The 21,611-nt window shown below is 44.9% G+C and overlaps 1 protein-coding gene across 3 annotated transcripts in view; it reads right to left on the reverse strand.

Moving 5' to 3' along the window:
• Positions 1-21,611, reverse strand: part of LOC308354676 (immunoglobulin lambda-1 light chain-like) — a gene marked incomplete at its 5' end in the record, with an annotated part of 1,188,495 nt that overhangs the window by 1,110,755 nt on the left and 56,129 nt on the right. The window contains 2 exons of one of the 3 annotated variants that reach the window (XM_080822267.1): positions 1,379-1,686; positions 1,819-1,894. The exons of the other annotated variants lie outside the window; for them this stretch is intronic. Of the exons in view, the coding sequence (XP_080678393.1) occupies positions 1,379-1,686; positions 1,819-1,864 (354 nt within the window). Of the gene's footprint in view, positions 1-1,378; positions 1,687-1,818; positions 1,895-21,611 lie in introns of those variants that run through there. 3 annotated transcript variants of the gene reach the window in all.

Genomic DNA, 21,611 nt, shown 5'->3' on the forward strand with positions numbered 1-21,611 from the left:
CGTTGGAGAACAGTGTGGAGATTCCTCAAGAAATTAAAAATAGAGCTTCGCTATGACCCTGCAATTGCACTACTGGGTATTTACACCAAAGATACAGATGTAGTGAAAAGAAGGGCCATCTGTACCCCAATGTTTATAGCAGCAATGGCCACGGTCGCCGAACTGTGGAAAGAACCAAGATGCCCTTGAATGGACGAATGGATAAGGAAGATGTGATCCATATACACTATGGAGTATTATGCCTCCATCAGAAAGGATGAATACCCAACTTTTGTATCAACATGGACAGGACTGAAAGAGATTATGCTGAGTGAAATAAGTCAAGCAGAGAGAGTCAATTATCATATGGTTTCACTTATTTGCAGAGTATAACAAATAACATGGAGGACAAGGGGAGATGGACAGGAGAAGGGAGTTGAGGGAAATTGGAAGGGGAGGTGAACCAAGAGAGACTATGGACTCTGAAAAACAACCTGAGGGTTTTGAAGGGGCGGGGGGTGGGAGGTTTGGGGAAACCAGGTGGTGGGTATTAGGGAGGGCACGGATTGCATGGAGCACTGGGTGTGGTGAAAAAACAATGAATACTGTTATGCTGAAAAGAAATAAAAAATTTAGAAAAAAATGGAGTATGGAGAAATTTAAAAAAAATAAAAAAGTGACGAATAGATAGATAACAAACAGTAAAAAATAAAAATAAATACATAGAAACCCATAATTACTTTATAGACCACTATGGATAAATAATTATGTTATGTACAGCCTCGGTATTAAAACTGGAACCATGAAGAAGCTTAGCATGGCCTCTGCACAAGCATGACCAGCACAAAAGTAAAGGGTTTCCTATATTTACAGATGGTGATGCTGATATAACAACAGCAATGCACTTGCTCCACGTGACCTTTGAATGGAGCACTTATAATGGCACATGTTCTGTAATTCAGGCGCTGTAAAATGTGCACAGTAGAGAACTCATTGCATACAGAATGTAACTGGGGCCACAGAGGGCTGAGTGCAGTACGGGGACACTGGCCTGACCGCTGGTGGGTCTGGGATTTCTCTGCAGGTGATGGAAATGTAGTAAATTAGTTCAGAACAGAGGTTGTCTACCTCTGTAAATATACTAAAGACCACTGAATTGTGCACTTTGAGTGAACTTTATACATGAAAATTATCTCAAGAGTTTTGTTTTGCTTCATTTTTACAAACAACAGCAAGAACCACAACAACATGAGGGAGAGTAACTGTCACTGACCCTTTAGAGTTGTTCTGTCATCAGAGAGTCAGACTCTCAGACCCTGCACAGTCTCCCTGTGACTATGGCAGATTTTTGTCAAACCAGGGCAGATTTTTGTCAAAGGTCTGCATGGGCCTGCAGCACTGTGTAATTGTTGATGCCTTTGTCCCAGGTTGAGCAGTAATAATCAGCTTCATCTTCAGGCTGCAGGTCCGAGATGATCAGAGAGGCTTTGTTCCCAGAATGAGAGCCAGAGAATCGAGCTGGGATCCCTGAGGGCCTGGTGGTTCCAAGCATAACCGCTTTGGGGGCACCACCAGAAACCTGTTGGTACCAGCCCACATAATATGCTCCAACATTGTTGTTATTTCCAGCGCAGTTGAGTGTGACCTTCTGTCCCACAGATGCTGACAAGGAGGCTTCTTGTGTGAGGGAAGACTGTGCCCAGGACCCTGCAACAGAGCAGAGCAGACACACACAGGTCAGTCTCAAGTTATTACCCACAAGGTGTTCTCAAAAGGAAGAAGGAAATCCCCACCCATGGGTCCTCATAATCATTCCCTGTGCTTTTCACAGCCAGACACCTGAGCAGAGAGTCAGGAGGGTGATGAAGAAAAGTCTCCAGGCCATGGTGGAGATGCCCCAGGCTCTTCTTCTGAACCCACAAGTGAGAGGCCTGCCCAAAGCCTCTCTTATCCTCTCCCCTCTTGGAAGAGCAGAAAGGAAAACTTTATGCAAATCACTCCCTCCCTTGGGGATCCTGGGCCTGAATGTGGGGACAGCAAAGTGTGGGGCAGGGTTGGGGAACCTCTCCTGGGCCCCAGTGAGCACAGAGCAGATGGCACAAGGCACATCTTCAGGACTGGGTGCCCTGCTGAAGCTTCACCCCACCCCAGAGACCCAAAGGGAAAAGCCCACAGCACCCTTGCCGTTTCAGAGTTCAGACTCCACTCTGACTGGAAGGGACAGCCCAGAGCTAAGTAGAGAAAGGGACACTCTGGACATCAACCTGCCTGGCTCACCATCACCCCCACACGGAGGGAGGGGGCTCCTTCCTGTGTTGCAGGTGCCACCACACCTCAGTCTTCAGAGACATGGTCTCATCAGCATGAATTGACCTGTGTTCCTCCCACCCCTTAGATAGTTGTGTTGTTGGGGCCACTGGTAATTAAACCCTTGAGAAAGATGTATCCAGCACCCAGGGAGCAGAAATGCAGAGGGCATGCACACCCCTTCCCAGGGTCTATAGGGGACGCTGGGGGGGTCAGACAATCTCTCCCTCATGTCAAGACACTTCCCAACCTAGCAGACCAGTCCCCATAACTCTCTGCTTTGGCCTTGAGGGGACAGAGTTCATTAATACCAATTTTTCACTTCTTCAAGGAGAGACCAGGAATTACAAAGAAGTGACATGTGGTTCATCTGTTGCTTTTCCCCTGAGAGCACCCTTAGGAGATGGTCAACAACTCAGCCCTCTCAAGATGTTATGCTGAAAAAAAAAAAAAAGATGCTGCCAGGAACACCCAGCCCTGAGGGGAGACAGCAGGAGTGAATGGTCCTCCTGCACCAAACACAGGGCTTATCCAGATGTCACCATACATTTGGGGACATAGGGATGAGAGTTTCAAGGACATCACTCAGTCTCATGATCCAGAAATTCCTGGTGTCCTAAGTACTCTGTCTTCAGTCTAAGCTGTATTTTAATTGCTCATCAGATCCCTCTCTAATATTTCATAGGTGCCAGACATAGTTCTACTCATGTTGTAAATATTAACACAAATGTTTTCCCCAATGATGTTATCTAATGCATTCTTCACTGATAATGGCCGATAAATAGAAGATATATCTATCCAACAACTCTCAGTTAACATAGGACTGTATGTCTTGTTCCTACAAAAGCTTAATGGTTCCCTTTGAACTTCACATAAAACATTTGATCATTGTCTTCCATAATGAATCATATGAAAACTCAACATGTGTCCATGATCTTTACAATTTTGTTTCCTCCTTGCAGCAGTAAGTATCTGGAGCTTGCTGATACTTAGTTGGCGATCAGTAAAAAATTTTCAAATAAGAAAATAAATCTCACAAAAAAAGGAAAAATACAGAATTTCACTTTCTTTACCTTATTAGTAAAACATGTATCTCGTATACCATTTGGACCATCATCATCTATCCAAATTTTGAACCACATACCTGTGTGTCATCCTCGATACATCCTTATAACACACATACAGCCTGCATATAATTCCTAAATCCCATGCTCTCCACAGCAAAAATAACGTTAAATCTATATATTCAATGCAATTCTTATGAGAATCCCATTGACCTTTCTCATAGAAATAGAAAAGAAATATCCTGAATTTTGTATAAAGCCAGAAAAACCTCAAATTGCCAAAACAATCTTGACACAGAAAAACAAAGATGGAGGCATCATACTTCTTGATATCAAATTATACTGCAAAGCTGCAGAAATGAAAAGAGCATGGCATTGGCCCAGAAAGAGAAACATAAATTGATGCCACAGAGCAGAAAGCCTGGGAAGAAATCCAAGTTTCCCTTGACGACAAGGGAGGACATGGGCTGGGAACAGGGCCTTTGGGAGGTCTGGAGGGAAACTGACATGGATTTTGGAGGTGATTTGGATAGAAACATGCATGCATCATATGACAGATGCTGCACATGAGATCCTTGTGTTCTCACTGGCATTTTCAGGCACACATTGGGAGACAAAGCTGGCATGACTGGACACGCTGCAATGGATACATTGATACCTATGCCATGGTGGGCACAGTGCATCCACATCGTCAATCTGGGGTGAGAAGCACAGCCCAAAGAATGTTCTCACTTGTCAGGCTATATCTTCCAAGAGTCCCCATCGATGCTGCCCTCTCCTCTCTGCTGTTTCCTGCATTGGCGTGGGCTCCTGGAGCCTTGGTTCCTCTGCCATATCCAGGTTACCCATCTCTCTCTTGGGTGCAGTTACTACTTGGGATGATGAAAAAGTTCTAGAAATGGCTGGTTTTGAGGTGTCCACAACATTGAGAGTATACTTAATATCTCTGTATTGCACAATAAAGAATGATTAGAATATTGAATTTTCGGTTATGCTTACTTTCATAAGTAAACTGTTCCACTAAGGAAGATGGAGGTGGCTTCACCCCTAGGGAGAGCACTGGGAGGAAGCAGCTGCTGAGATAACACACATGCCCCTGTTCAGGGGACTCTGCCAGGACAGAGCGGGTGGGTCCTGCCTCCAGGCCAAGACCTTTGGGTGAATTGAAGGTCCTCACTAAACAGCTATGTAAGGCCCACAGGGCAGTCCCACAGCACCCCCTGCTGGTCGCAAGGCACAAACCTCAGCTTGACCCCAAACCCTAAGAGTCCTGCTGGTCTGTATCACACCAGGTCCCTGTGCATCTTCACACATCCATGGTCTGGTTCACAGAGAGTTATATCTCTTGTGCATTAAAGCGGTGGGTTCCAAATACTCTCACATCAATTTATTTGTTGTTTAATCTACCATTTGTACCTAATTTATTTGTTATGCCAATGGCAAATCAATGAAGCCTAATGAATTCTAACTAAGATTAGCAGCAGTGAAGGTCACATTAGGCCACATTCTAATAGAGGTTCTTTTTTTTTTGGAGATTTTATTTGTTTATTTGACAGACAGAGATCACAAGTAGGCAGGCAGGCAGAAAGAGGAGGAAGCAGGATCCCTGCTGAGCAGAGATCCAGATGTGGGGCTTGATCCCAGTACCCTGAGATCATGGCCTGAGCCGAAGGCAGAGGCTTTAACCCGCTGAGCCACCCAGGCACCCTCTAATAGAAGTTCTAATACATCCTTATTTCCTGGCTCCATCTTTCATTTGTCCCTGGAAACTTTTATTTAATGGACAAACCTACGTTTTATTCTCCCCAACTTTCCTGCTAAGGCCCTTACATGATTGGGTCGAAATATTGAAATGGCAATGTCCTTGCTCATATGTTGAGCCCTGAGCTCGATATGTAACATATTGTTAACAAATGGAGATCTTTTATGTTCTTTTTTTTTAAGAGTGTATTTATTTATTTGACAGACAGAGATCACAAGTAGGCAGAGAGGCAGGCAGAGAGAGAGGAGGAAGCAGGCCCCTGATGAGCAGAGAGCCCGATGCAGGGATCGATCCCAGGACCCTGAGATCATGACCTGAGCCGAAGGCAGAGGTTTTAACCCACTGAGCCACCCAGGCGCCCCTGAGATCTTTTGTGGTCTTAAGAGAAATGTTAGAAGATAGTCACCCAACTAACCTATACACTGCACTTTATGTGCTCTGGGGTGGGTCTCATGTGCTCAGAATTTGCCCCCTCAGGCACCTGCTTCTTGTGATTTCCTTACTCAGTAGCTGGAAGCACATCCTGTCTTTCCCCACATTCTTTCATGAAGGGGCAGGGAGCAGGGTTCATGTTGGGGGACCTGGATCCTTGGTCCACAGTGGGGGACAAGGTGCTGGGGACCACTGGGTGGGGGCTGATGTCTGGGTGTTCAGGGGCTGGCCTGGTGCTACAGTGGGCTGAGAGTCTTGGGTGAACCTGGTAGGAGGCTAGGTCCACGGATTCCAGTTTCATTCTGAGTAAGGGCAGCACCCTCTTTCTATAAGAGGCATTCTAGAGATGAAGTCCATGGTGGTCAGCCTGGCACTAAGATGAGCCTCAGATTGGATGTGCAGGAAACCTCATGTCACTTGGGGCTTCAGTCCTTGGGCTGGTGCTTGGACAGGTGAGATCCTGAGTCTGATGTGGTCCTTCTGTCCACTGCCTCCAAGAGGCTAGCCAGCTATGGACAGCTGGCTAGAATGTAGGCATAGAGTCTAGGCGCCCGGCCTCCTGGTAGCCATTTTTGTCTCAGACCAGTCAGCAGTCAGCAGCCTCTGTTCACAATAGTCCATGGGGGGCTGGTTTTGTGGGAAATGCTGGGAAACCTAGGGCTATGTAAGATGCTTGGGCACCCAAAGATGTTGGGTTACAGGGGTGGGCTGGGAACTGAAGACTGTGGGAGCCAGGCCCCATGGAAGCCAGACTGGCCCTAGTGCAGGTAGAGGCTGTGGTTCCCATTGAGGTCAGATGCTCATGTCACTCTGCCTCCCAGGGGAAGTGCTCTCTCTGAGGAGGGCCCTAGACCTCATGCAAGGGTGACAGGTGTCACGTGAAATACTTAACTTCCCTCTTCAAGGCATCCTTTCTTATTTGCTGTTCCAGCCAGGTGCTATAATAGCTCAGCTGGAATCATCAGCTATCATGGGAGTATTTACATGTGTGGATCCTTTTTCAAGGATGTTTCTGGAAGTAGAAGAACAAAGGAAACTCCCACACTGTTTTCCTGCTGATGCCACTCTGCTGTCATTATGGAATTTCTTACATTAGGACAGGAGGACCTTACAGTCTCTGCTGTTCTGACTGGTCCTGAGGAACACAATGTTGAACTTCCCATCCCACCACCCATTCACCATTGTTCCAACCTCAGGTCTTAGCTGCACATCTGCTTGTGGGACCAGACATCTCTCCCTGAGGATTGGGGTTCTCTTGTTCTTTGCCTTCTCAAAGAACTGTGGCTGCAATTGTGCATCAGCCAGGCTTTGGGCTGGAGGCCCAAGGACCATCCAGTGAGATGAATGCTCTGTTCAGGTGCTGCATTTATCCCAAATATGTCATCCCCTCCTAATTCAAATCCCCACTACCTCAGACTCGTCCTCTGGACTCTCTGGGCTCAGAGAGGTGCCATCAGTGACCATCTGTGATTTCCCAGCACGATGCATGCCCTTGTCAGTGTCTTGTGAGTAAAGAGAATTCCCATATTGGCTACTTCATAAGGAGCTAAAGGGTCATGAAAACCCTCGAATGTGATCAAAATTGCTTTGATGTGCCCATCTCCATTTGCTCAAGAGTCTCCCATGCTCATCTGGATTAGGAACATCCTTGGAATAATGGAGGTCAGCAAAGCAAAAGGGGAGACCAAGGAGCAGGGTGAGCATGGGCTGTTATGCCTTTGTCTACAAGGAGCATGTGTCTCCTCTGATTACATTTTGTGGCCAAAGCAAGACAGCAGGTGAAGACAAACCACAAAGGGACAAGAGTTTATAATTGGTCACAGAAGAGTAATACCCATAAGGAGCAGTCATTCTATGTGCACACACCCCTGGCAAAGAGCCCCTGTTTGCATCTTCCCTTCCAGGGCATGCTTGTTCAGCACAGCACATGGGTGTACTTGTTATCAATAAGTCAATGAACAAAAACACATAGATCAGTTCAACTCAAACTTACAAAGACAGGTTTATGGGTAAATTAAGTGCAGATTATTCCTACAAACCAGCCTCCTTGGTGAGGTCAATACTCCACCACCAGGGCACGTGGTTGTGTGGGCGGGATTCTCTCTGGAGTAGTATTTAAAGGATCTGCAGGTGGTTATCCCTTAGGCCCACAGATGCCCAGAGCAAACACTACCAGCTTGCTGAGGAGCGTGAACCAAGGATTGTGGCAGCCAAGGAACTCAAGCTTTCATTGTCACCAGTTCTTCCCTTTCACGGACCATCTAGTGTTCGTGGATCAGCTGGTTTTAGGTTTTCCAAGTGTCAATCCATTTTTCTCCTGACATTCTGGAACCTATGAGTGTCTCCAGAGCTCTGCATTGGCTTTCAGAGTGAGGGGTACCAGCCCCTTGTGGAATGGGCAGGCAATCAGAACACCTTGTGCATTTCTTAAAAAGTATTTTAACTCTTAGCTGCCTCAGTCTTGACCTTTTGTGTCTCTAATGGGCATGAGGGTGAAGACCCCATCTGCAATCCTGACATCTCCTTTGCATTCTTACTTAGGGGGCCTTGTCCTCTCCCTGGGAGATGGGGGATTTGCCGCAGGTGTCTATAGAACCACTGAAGACAGAGAGGGGCTGTGTCATCACAGGAACTGACCAGACCATAGACCCATGCCCCCACTGTTCCCAGCATGGTTCTTGGACTCACAATCTACAAATTCATATCAGGTGCAGAAGAAGGTGTGGGAAGGTGGAGCCCATGAGAGGGTGAGTGCTTGTGGATCAGGGGCCTGGTGTGTGTGTTGGTTCAGACCTCTCCCTGGTGAGACACTTAGTATATGAGGAGAGAGAAGGATAGTCCCCTGATGTCCTCTGCCTGTCACATTTACAGAAAATGGTGATAAAATGGATGAGACATATTCAGGCCAGCAAGTGCCAAACCCTGAGCTTTGCACCTTGTAATCTATCCCTCCATCTCTCTCACTGCTACCCACATCCCTGAAACAGTGGCCCCTCATTTACATCCACCTTTAATCCACTTGTGATGTCCAACAGCTCTGAAACCATCAGGAGTGGGCTCTCAGGTAGTCCTGTCTGAGAAGCACTCTCCTCCTACCTTCCATAGGTGGGGCGGGAGGGTTAGGGAAGTGGATGCATACAAAGAAGCATTTAAAGTCTTTGGCCTAGAACCTATTCTGAGGAGAGCATAGTGTGTGCCTGAGACCCTTGTGGCAGGGTCCTGTGGAGAAAGGAAGGAGGCAAGGAGAGGTCCCTCAGACATTCTGGGACCCATGCAGAGAAGCACTTTTTAAACAAGTGTGGATTCACTCATTCTTCCCAATCATGGGGATCCAGGAGGAGAGACCTGAAGCCCCCACCCTTCAGCTCCTTCCCTCCCCATCCTCTCCCTGGCTTGGAGGCCATCAGTAGAGGCCAAGGGCAGCCCAAGGGTCCTGGGGCAGACAAGCAGGGACTGCATGGTTTTCTTGGGAAAAGGAGGACATGGGGTCACTGGGGATGGAGCACCAGGTCAGGAATGTGACCTCAGTCTGGAAGGGTTTTAGATATTTGTGTAAGTCATTAATTAGGGATATTTGTGTTAGTCATTAATTAGTTCCTTTCCTCACTCTTTCCCTCTCTTTCTCCTTCACTCCTTCCTTCCTTTTTTCCTTCCTTCCTTCCTCTCTTCCTTCTTCCTTCCTTCCTCCCTCTCTCCCTCCCTCCTTCACTCCTTCCCACTTTTCTTCCTTCCTTTCCTTCTTTTTTCCCTTCCTCCCTCCTTCCTTCCTTCCTTCCTTCCTTCCACCCTTTCTTCTCCGTCCTTTTTTCTTCCTTCTCCTATAAGAACTGGGCAATGCATATCCTCTTTCCTATTTCCCTATTTTTAATGAGAATTTCATTTTCCACATTAACGGCTAGACCTCTGGGTCTTGTGTATAGTAATTTCCTGATGATTCTTTCCTAAATCCAAGCTTTAATTCCCCTTCAAATAAAAATCAACAGGACAAGGGTGCATTTGGACCACCCTGAAGTTTGGCAACCTTGGTTCTCTTCTCTCACATGACTGTAAACAACTGGACTAGCAGATAGAAGGACTATTCCTGCGATTCTCCTTTTTTAAAAAATTGAATCTCAAAATGCATTCACAGTGTATATAAATAACTCTAAAATTCAACAACAAGAACATAAACCACTTATTTTTTTAACTGGGAAAATTTCATCAAAGAGGACACACTGATTGCAAAGAGATGCATGAAAAGATTTTACATTAGAGAATGAAACATTCCTACATGTATATTAGAACAGGAAAAAATGGTCAAAAATATAAAGCTTGCCTGCTAGTTTCCCATGATGATACATACATAGAACATAAATGTAGAATCCATTTGTCCACTGGAAATCCATGAAGACATGAATTGTTAAAAAAAAAAATTGGAACCAAATGTTGAAATAACAAAGATTGACTTGGTACACACAGGAAGCTAGTGTCCTTTGGACATTTGGTTAAACCTGAGTTGTGTAGCCCTGTGTCATGAATTCCCTCTATGGTTATGGATGTAGACACACTTAAATGAGAATTTTGGCAATAACTGCAAATATATCCTCCCCCCCGAATTAATCACAATGGCACCTTCTAGCATTGCTGAACTGAACTGGGAAATTTCAAAGGAGGGCATATCTCCTAGGCATATTTAAGTTTGCCACTAAATTAAAATGAAACATTTCTCTTTCTCACAGTAAAGGCTCTGCTTTATTTTAATTTAAAATTAAAAGCCTGCTTTAAGAAGAGCTCATATGAGGCAAGAAGCTGCATATTTGATGCAAAGTGGGGCAAAGTATAGTAAAATTAAAATATATATATAAATAATTAAAATAAAATAATATAATATAAATAAATATAAAATAAAAATATAAAATTTATATACATATATGTGTATATATATAAATTTTATATTTATATATTTATATATATACAAATTTTATATTTATATGTGTATATATATATATACATATATATATATATTCTTATTTTACTTGAAATAAGTTACTACCCCTTGGAGAGGACCTGGCTCAAAGGGATGGTTTGTTTGACTCTAAAATGAGACGGAAAGAACAAACACAGAGAAACAACAACAACCACACAGTGTGTGAGAGCCCTTGAGCTGAGCTGCCTAGGCTTTTTACATATTTGACCCAGAGATCTCCAAACTCCAAACTCCAGCATCACTGCCAGTTCCCAGTGGAAAACAAACACTGCTTTGGAGTGAACTCTCTGTTAGGGAGGGGAGGCTCCTTAGAAAGTTCATCTCTTCAATTAGCTTTCTCATTTGGAGGCAAACAGCAGAGTCTGGGGCCTGGGATAAGCTTCAGGTGACACTGTGTCTTGAAAATACACAAGTAGAAAGACTTCTGGCTGGCCTTGTTGGTGGGGCTTGCGACTCTTGATCTCAGGATCTTATATTTGAGCCCCACACTGGGTGTAGTGAATACATAAAAATAAAATTTTAAAGAAAATAAAAGAAATATATATCACCTAAAACAGTATGATGTGTGTGCTGTTGTCTGGATGGATTTGATTTTTTTGTTCTACGTGTTTTACAAAGGAAAATGTATCATCGATGCTAATACTTATTAGTATTTATGTACATTAATATATATTAACATTTACATACATATACATCAGTATTAACATACAATATTATACACAATGCATATTGGTATTAATATATTATAAGGTAATAAAATATGTTAGTATTAATATCCATGTTTAACATTTGAGAGTCTCCATGAGTCCCATGTGTAAGGAAAGGACAGAGTTCCAGCAGGGCCCCATTTCATGTCCAAATCCCTGGGGAATATGTTCTACTGCTTTCACCAGTGAAGGCATTAACCATCGCAATATATGTGTCACCACTTGGAACCTACAACCCCAGACTTTGTCCCAGCACCTCATCTGTCTCTGTCACTGTGCTTAGTGCCACTGGCATACATCTGATAGGAAACCCCAAAGAAGTTTCTCAATAAAAGAGGCTCAGATGTTCATCATCACTAACCATCAGGGAGATTCAAATCAAAACCACATTGAGATACCACCTGACACCAGTTAGAATGGCCAAAATTAGCAAGACAGGAAACAACGTGTGTTGGAGAGGATGTGGAGAAAGGGGAACCCTCTTACACTGTTGGTGGGAATGCAAACTGGTGCAGCCACTTTGGAGAACAGTGTGGAGATTCCTCAGGAAATTAAAAATAGATCTTCCCTATGACCCTGCAGTTGCACTGCTGGGTATTTACCCCAAAGATACAGATGTAGTGAAAAGAAGGGCCATCTGTACCCCAATGTTTATAGCAGCAATGGTCACGGTCGCCAAACTGTGGAAAGAACCAAGATGCCCTTCAACGGATGAATGGATAAGGAAGATGTGGTCCATATACACTATGGAGTATTATGCCTCCATCAGAAAGGACGAATACCCAACTTTTGTAGCAACATGGACAGGACTGGAAGAGATTATGCTGAGTGAAATAAGTCAAACAGAGAAAGTCAAGTATCATATGGTTTCACTTATTGGTGGAGCATACCAAATAATATAGAGGACAAGGGTAGATGGAGAGGAGAAGGGAGTTGAGGGAAATTGGAAGGGGAAGTGAACCATGAGAGACTATGGACTCTGAAAAACAACCTGAGGGTTTTGAAGGGGCGGGGTGGGAGGGTGGGGGAACCAGGTGGTGGGTATTAGGGAGGGCACAGATTGCATGGAGCACTGGGTGTGGTGAAAAAAACAATGAATACTGTTACGCTGAAAATAAATAAAAAATTTAATTAAAAAACAAAAAAGAGGCTCAGAGACAAGGCCTGTGGGTCTGGGGGATTTTGTCTCACTTCCTTGTTGTCTGAGACACTATGGGTAGGTAGGTATAGCTGCTCCCACTGCCATGACCTGTAGCACAGTACTAGTCAGCCTCATCTCAGGTTGCAGCCCAGAGATAAGCAGAAGCCCTGCTTTGGTGGAGGCATCTTTGGAGCCAGAGAAGCAGCTGGGGACCCCAGAGCCCTGATGCTTATCTGAGTCTGAGTAGTAGTGCAGAAGCTACCCAGGAAGGCTCCCTGTCTTCTACTGGTACCAGTTTATGTAATACCTGCTGACTCTGAAGCCACTGATCAGGGTGCAAGGTTAGTCTGGCAGATGATCCCAGAGATGCAGAGAGGGAGGGCAGCTGGGTCATCTCAGACTGGGATAGGGAACCTGCAAACACAGACACATCAGGATGAAGGGTTTAGGTGTGTGTGGTTATGAGCTGAGCTGGAAGAATCTGACTCAGGCTGTGGGGCCATCATCTTACACTAGAGCCTATCCCTACCTGTGCAAGTGACAGAGGAGAATGAGGAGGACAGGCATCCAGGCCATTGTGGCACAGCCCTTCTTAGGTCACGGAGCTGGGGCTAGGCTGTCCTTGGCCTGTCTTATTCTCTCTCCAGGGGCCAGAGAAGGGGCTGCTCATCCAAATGTGACCCAACCCTCCTTCTCCCTCCTGTGCACTTACAGATGTGCCCCTTTGACAGGGAGAGTTTCTGATGTTTTAGTTTCCCCCGGCGGGCCTGGAGGAAGCAGCTGCTGGCACCTAACAGGCCCTGGTCCAGGGACTTATCTAGCCTCAAAGAGGCTACACCTTTGTTGTCCCCACTGAAAGCTAGGGACCCAGGCTTGGGCCTCCTGTCAGTGGAAGGCTGCCATGCTGGGAGACCCTGTCCTACAGCAACCCCTCAGACAGGATCTCACATTGTCTCCTGTTGGTCTCTGGGAGAATCTGTCTTTCTTTTCAACAGATGGCAAGCCTCTCCTTCACCTGCTTCTGTGATGCATGTGTTCCCACCGTGTGACAGTGACCCTCCAGGGAAGGACAGAGGTCCTGGTGTTCTGTCCTTGAAAAGGCTTCCTTTATGGTCTGGGGTCTAGTGGGAGGTACATGAGCAGTCCTAACCCAGGAGATCCTGTGAACCTCTGTGGATCTGAGGGCAAGACACAGGGAACAGAGAGAAGAAGGACTCTGTCCTTACAGGACAGCCTCAGAGGAGGTGGGCTGGCTCTGGTTGCTGAGCATGAACAAGAATTTGTGGAGGGGACACATACCTTAGCAGAGGAGGACACCAAGCATGAGGATATTGGCCCCTCCTGAGCAAGACTGACAAGACACACAGAGATGTTGGGAGATACTGGGGCCTGGGTGTCCAGCAGGAACAATGCAGGGGTCATCCTATGACCCCCCTCTATTTTCTGTGAGATCAGAAGCTGTGCTTCTGGTCAGTGCCGTTCATTAGGGATTTAGCTCTGTGGGAATGTCGAGAACAGAACTTGGGACAGGGTGACCTGGAAGGGGACACCAGGAGTGGGGTTGAAGGAAGCAGAGAATGGAGGAAACAGGGAAGAGAGAAATATCATGTATCCTCAGGTGCAACACAGGGAGGTAACTGACTTGACCCTGTGCTGTGGGAGAGGGAGGGATGGTCCAGAGGGTCAGGTGGATGGAGGGTGGTGCCCTCAGTGATGGGGGTGTCCAGAATGACACAGATGAGGTCAGGTGGAGAGCAGATGTGGTTTCCTGATAGTCTGTTGTCCTTCTGTCGCATTGCAACCATGCTGTGACCTATTGAGAGGTATGGATACACAGATGACCAGGGCTGAGAAGCACCTTCCATCCCCCATAGGAAGGATGTAGGTATCTGAGTGCCTATGTGAGTGCTTAGTCTACATCATTGACTCATTCATTCATTCTCCCTTATATTCACTACTTTTTTTCCCCAATACTTTGTTTATTTATTAGAGAGAGAGTAAGTGCATGTACAAGCTAGGGAAATCCCCAATGCTGTTTCCAAGAAAACCAGGCCCCACAATCCTTACCCCACACAAGGAGCTCAGACCCTTTCCAGTGTATCCTGGCTCTGGAATCAGGTCCCTAGCTCCTTCCTCTTGTAAGATAGCCACCTCTGCTTCATTGTAATGCAAAAGTCTATGCACTAGGAGGAGCCCAACCTGCAGTAACTTACCAGAGAATGCCTGTAGAGCCCAGTGTTCTCAGTCCTCCTGACCCACCCTATGCCCACCTAGACATGGGATGACAAAACTCCCCTTCTGAATATTCATCCCAAATACTAAATAAAAAGAACCCACTCTATCATGCTCCCAGAGTCAAGGCTTTGCAAGTTATTCCCTGTGATATCCTATTTGCTGCAAATACAGATTCCTTTGTGTGACTACATACACGGCTTTGTCTCCAAATTTAACTCAGAATAGAACAAACTCACATTAGTTCCCACAAGCAGTAACTTCATTTTCTTCTACCTCCCTCTCTATATAACTTATAGTACTTAAATGTATAACTTAAAATATATGGTATGTTTATGTACCATGTAACATATGTATGATATATTTATATATAACTGATTGGTGGACAGACTGTTATGTCCATACAATTGTTCATCATATGTCAATTAAAATTAATTAATTAATTAAATACATAAACAAACAACTTTTCTCTGCTATGACATGGATGAATGTCTGAATAAGTATGTGGAATAATTAAAAGTGAGAAACTATTCAATGGATTCCAGGTATATAATTTCAATTATGCACAATATGTATATAGAAGGTCAATCCATAAGGATGGAAAGTGATCATTTTTTACTGATTCATGATTGGGTAATTATGGGGGTGACCGTGAATGGGTGGGGGATCTTCCTCACCTGAAATCACCTGCAGATGCTAATACCAGGATGTCCTGTGGTATCCCCACCTCTCTGTATTTATTAGGGAAGTTACAGGAATGGAACCACCTAGGATCAAGGCACTTTCCCCTCTCATAAGCTTCAGGAGAAGCTGAGTAGGAATGGCCAGGGACACTGGGATGGATATTGGACAGTACTCCAGGGGAAGTTCCCTGTCCTGAAATGTTGTGATTTTAATAAATTGAATCAGGGAAAGTTGAGCAGGGGGACATGATGGGAGGAAGGTCAGCAGCAGCTCCAGGAGGAGGCATGACCATGATGGGATCAGTGTAAATGGCCCTTGGAGATCGAAGGCAAGTGAGGTAAGTCAGGGAGGTACGATGGAGTCTAGGCTAGCTCAACAAAGGCAGCCCTGATATCCTTTGGGGTCACCAGCAGTTTTCCAAGTGGTCTTTGAAGTTGGAACAAAGCACTGATACTGTACTAGGGGATGGAAAAGAGGAACAGGGAAGGTGTCCCTATTTAGCTAATTCCAAAATCCTCTCACCCCTCACTTGTGCAGAGAGAAAAGTGAGGAGGGAAGGACCCTGGGCCAGGGCTTGAGGGTCCCCAGAGCTGTCTTCCAAACACCAGGGTGGAAATATAGTTCCCATTAAACTCTGATCCTCCTTTGGGAGGAGGCTGCTGTGAGACTTCTTCATCTGGGTGTCCCTAAACCCCAAGTATCTACAGCCTCATTGGCATTGTGCTATGAAACTCTATTAACCTTGGGATGAAGAAAAGACATGGCTCCTATAAAACATGCTTCAGTGGGGAGGGAATCTGATGCTGGGTGTCCAATGTGTACAGGTATGTCACAAGAACAGTCACATCTAACTTTAGAGAATGATTTGCTTGTTCTACATCCTTAGAACCACAGAAACCTGCTTCCCCTGAGACTCCTGAGCCAAAGAACAGTTCCCAAGACATACTAGGATCAGCAGATGCAGAAGGAAGGTGTCCTCTTAGAAGTGGTCCCTGGGACATGGTTTTGAGCTATGGTAGATCCAGTGATTCACTACAAACCCTCAGACGATCCACTTTCTGAGTCAAGCCTAGACCCTGGGCTGGCATTAATGGGGTCACCCACCTCTGTCCTTCTCCATCATCTTCCTGGAGGGGTACTTTGCCCTAAGAGCTTGACTAAAGCCTATGGAGATGAGATCTGCATAAGAGTGGAACAAAGAAATTAGAAGAGGAACAAACGAACTCTTTAAGAAAAATGAGAGGACATTTCCATATTGACAGGTTCCAGGAAAGCAAATTGATGGAAGGCATGAGAACAGATGTCACCATGAGGTAGTTACAGTCCCAGGCAGGGCAGGGGTGACTGCCCTATGGTCCATGGGACACACACATATGTGTGTAATACTTAGTTCTAGGACATTCTAGATGAAGGAGAATAACCAGGTGTGCATCAGTTCACAAACAAATGGTGAGGTGAGGTTCTTTGAAAGGACTTGGGTGCTGGTTATTGAAAAAGCATTGGAAGAGACTTTTACAGGAATACACTCAGTGGTATATATTCAGACTGAACAGTTCAGCAAACATTTCAAAATCAAGTAATGCATTTCAAATTTTATAGAGAGACTGAGACTGGTATCTCAGTCAGAAAGTTTCTGCCTTCAGCTCAGGTCATGATCCCAGGGTCCTGGGAAGGAGCCCCCATCAGGCTCCCTGCTCAGCAGGAAGCCTGCTTCTCCCTCTCCCTCTCTCTCTGCTTGTGCTGCCTCCCTCACCCATGTCTCTCTCTGTCAAATAAATAAATAAAATCTTAAAAATAGGATTTTATAGAGATTAGGTATTTAGCTATTTTGCTTTTAGGTTTTAGATATTTAGATTATATTAGATATTTAAGGATTAGATTAATTAGATTAATTAATTATATATTTAATGATTTGTAAAATAAATGATGATGATGATGATGATGATGATGATGGTTTTGGCAGGCTTCAGCTTTACCACTGGAGGGCGTAACAAACTTCATTATTTTAGGAATTGTCTCTATATTCTTAATTTTTAGGTTCTCCATATCTGTGTCACATACTTCTTACCAAGATTATATTTTAAATATCATAAAATTTCTTTATATTAAATATATCCCCTACCTGTATTTTCTTACTCATTGTTTTAGTTCTTAGTTTCTTATTCATTGTCTTAGTTCAGTAGAAGATAAATGTGAGATTTTAATGTTTTGAAGCTTAATGTGAAGATTTTAATGTTTAGTGTGTGTACGGTTACATCCATAAATCTTCACTTCCTCACTGTATCAGGGAACTCAGCTTTCCCTGTGCACGTGATACCCAAACATCTAGACTTAAAGGCCTTTTATTAAATTCCTGTGACTGGTATTACCAATTCCCTTCAAGCACTCAGTCCTCAAGGCCCTTGGAGGGGTGGAAGATCCCTCAATGAGGAAGTCATTGAGCTTAGGCAGGACCTTAATGCTGTGACATAAAACCCAAACTCCTTCCTCCCCTAAGGGATCTTCATGGTCTTGCTCTGTCTGCACCGCAACCAGCTGAGTAGCCATGCTCCTTGCTCTCTGACCTTAAGCTTCCCTCCTTTCCTGTCACTTCACAACACTGATTCTCATCCCTACCGTGGTCTCCTATTCTGGCTGTTGGGAGGAGATCTCAACTTGAGATAATGGAGAAAACACCCATTTTGGCAACTCTGAGTTCTCTTGATAACAGGAAACACATCATCAAAGATGGGAATAGAGAATTTTAAATATGCATATTGTGGACAATTTTGAAGTTACAGAAACTGTAGGGATGCATGCAAAGAACCACCGACACCCACCATCCAGCCTCAACTATCAATAGGACTCATCTTGTGGACTCTCCCACCCTTCTTTGTTCCTCCTCCTGTGCCCTTGCTGAATATAAAAAATATCCAACCACTCCACCATTGGTGTATAGGGGTCACTGGTATATGAACTTCACTGGTATAACCTTGAGCACATTATCTACATGTTTAATATTCCAAACCCTTATGCATTAAAGCAATGGATCCCAACTACTTGCACATAAATGTATGTGTGCTGTAATCTCACATTGTATGGTGAGCTGATTGAACTATTGTACTGATTGAAACAGTGAAGGAAGAGAAAGACACCTATACTTTGTTATTTTCTCATTTTGAGGGTCAGGGAGAAACCACCTAAAAGAATATTGAGGATTGCAAACTCTCATCTTTCAATTAAAACAAATGCAAATTCTATTATCTTAAAGCTGGAAAACTTTTAAAAGAAGAATAAACTTTCAAACAGATTTTTTTTAACCATAACTTGAAAATAATCTGTATGTATTCACCTCACATTCTAAGGTTTTGGTATACATTATTTTGAAATTTAGTTTATGATTCAAAAAGATCTCCTAAGGAACAGTGATTCCATGATCCAAAGTGTTGTAACAGTCAGTCAAAAACAAAACACAAACATTTTCTAATATCTTTTATAAAAATCAAGACATTTCTAAGAGAGTGGCCCTATCAAAATTGTGTTACCAACATGGATACTTCACAGTGTACTGAACATGAAGGAATACAAGGTAGAAAAACTATGTGTCAGTCTGCAGAGCTGTAAGCACTACTGACATGGTTGATTCAACAATGCCATTTTATTTTAAGAGCAATGTGTTTAAGAAAATCAGTCTCTCCCAGTGGGGCTTACTGCTGGTTCCTGGTGGGCTGGCACTGCTCTCTGATAAAATCATAACGTTGCAGTGGATATATGTTTATGTTTGTAACTAGGCTTCTCAGAGGCACAAGGCACAGCCATGGGCCATGATAACCATTAGGTTTCCCCACATCACATGTACATGCACACACACACCCTTCCTAGGCAGTGTTCTGGTATTCAGGATGGCATCTTGGCATCTATAAGGATTTCACCTTTACCTCCTTCCCTCTTTTACTCTTTGGAATGGTGTGCGGTGTCCATTCTGGCTATATTTGTATGCCATTTTATAAATTACTAATATTGGTATCAATTTTTGTTTTTAGAGTCATCATGAACATTTTACAGAATGTTGAGAGATAGCTATGGTATGGGACTATTTTGAACCAGAATCCCAAGGCTTTTGTTCTATTGTTACCAGTTAAACCACTAACTTCCTCAGTAAAAGTGTAACAGCTTAGAATCTATGGTCCTGAGGAGTTTTTGTCTCACTTTCTCATCTGTGTCTATCACTGTGCTGAGCATCACTGTTATACACCTGACAGTAATAATCAGCCTTGTCCTCAGGCTGGAGCCCAGAGATGAGCAAAGTTGCTGCATTTGTGGAGGTATCTTTGGATCCAGAGACTGGATTGGGGACCCCAGGTCCCAGCTGCTTGTTTGAGTCTGAGTAGTAGTACAGGAAAAACCGGGGAGGGCTTCCAGGCTTCTGCTGATAGCAGTACATGTTTTTCCCACTGACACTTAAGTCCCTGCTCAGGGTGCAGGTGAGTCTGGCTGTTGCTCCCACAGATGCAGAGAGGGAGGTTGGCTGGGTCAGCACAGTCTGGGACAGGGAACCTGCAAAGACAGACACACCAGAATGAAGAGAAGGCATAGGGTATGTATGGTTGAGAAGCTGAGCCAGAGGGATCTGACTCAGGCTGGGGGTCACCCTCTTGCACTGGGACCTGTCCCTACCTGTGCAATGACAGAGGAGCAAGAGGAGGACAGGGCTCCAGGCAATGGTGACACAGCCCCTTCTTAGTCCAGTGACATAGAGCTGTGCTTCCCCAGGCCTCTCTTATCCTCTCCCTACAGGGTTCACAGAGGAGGAGCTGCTCATGCAAATGGGAGCCTCCCCTGCGGTTCCCCTGTGTGCACTCAGAGTCTAGGACCCTTGGGACAGGGAGCATATCTGATATGTTAATGTCTACCGTGGGTAGGCCTGCAGAAACCGCTGCTGGGACCACACCCAGGTCCAGGTGCATGAAAGTCAGGTCCAAAGAGGACACACCTGTCCTGTCTCTATTGGAAGCAAGGGGCCCAGACCCAGGGCCTCCTTTCTGTAGTGGCTGCCTAGTTGGGAGCCTCTATCCTGCAGAAACCTCCAGACACAGTCTCACAGTGCCCCTACTGGTCCCTGAGCAAACTTCTGCTTTTCCCCCTACAGCCACCAACCCTTTCCTTCCCTTGCTTCTCTAATGACTGTATTCTCACCATGTGAGAGTGACCTTCCAGGGAAGGTTGTAAGTGTGGTCCTGGTGTGCTTTCCCTGATAGAGCATCCTCCATGGGTGGGGCTCTAGCAAAAGGGACATGTGCTATCCTGACCCAAGAGAGCCTGCAAACCACTGTGGAGCAGAAAAAAAAAGCTACAGGGAACAGAGATCACAGGGGATATGCATCCACAGGAGGCTCAGGGGACACTGGCTGGCTCTGGGTGATAAGTGTAAACAGGAGTTCAGCCAGGAAACACATACATTCACAGAAGAGGACACACATCATCTGATTGTCATAGGTGTCACATTCAGGTATCTAATGTCCATCCTTGCCTGATCAGTGAGAGTAGAATTAAGCAGGATGAGATCCCAGGCTGTGAGGTCACAGTTGTCCTGAGTGCCAAGCTGGGGCTGGGTGACCAAACCTCTAGTTTTTCCCAGTGGCTTGAAAGAGGAGGGCAGTTCACATGAACTTTTTCTCTACTAGACAATTTGCTTCATCCTGAGCATGAGCTTAAGTGTGAGCTTGTTTTTTTGACAGACTGGAGTCTGATTGTGAGTCTCGTAGTTTGTCCCCAGGGAGGGACCAGGGAGGAAGCAGCTGCTGAGAACATTCACAGACCAGTGACACTCTGGGCACTCTGCCCAGGTGGAGGGGGCACAGCTGCTGAGTCCCCACCACCACACATAGGCAACAAAGCCCCAATCCTGGCTGTTGGAAGAATTACAAAGTAGGGGTTCCCCACTGTGCATACCCAGGGGTAGGCCCGCAGTGTCCCCTACTGTCCACAGGCCAAACTGCAGTTCTGTGTGAAAATGATGTTGGGGTCAAGACTTGACATTTGGTCACTGACAGTCCACAAACACCGATGGGATGTGTGGCCCTACTCTGACCCCAGTTTTGATATGAATTGATTGTGTGATATCTCCAAGAGCAAATGCATTCCAAGATTAACATAATTTAAAAATCTACCACATGATTAATATTAAAGTTTTGAACAGTTTACAAATTATAGTACTAAAAAGTAAAAACACCGTCAGTTATTTAAGTGATGCCCTGTCAATAGAGGTGAAAAGTGTGGGACATGGATATCAAGAGGGCTTTAACTATCTCGGACAGCATTCACACATGAGCTGTTTCAAATGCTTCTTCTCTTTCAT

Source organism: Martes martes (assembly GCF_963455335.1).
Source record: "Martes martes genome assembly, chromosome: 13".
NCBI lineage: Eukaryota > Metazoa > Chordata > Mammalia > Carnivora > Mustelidae > Martes > Martes martes.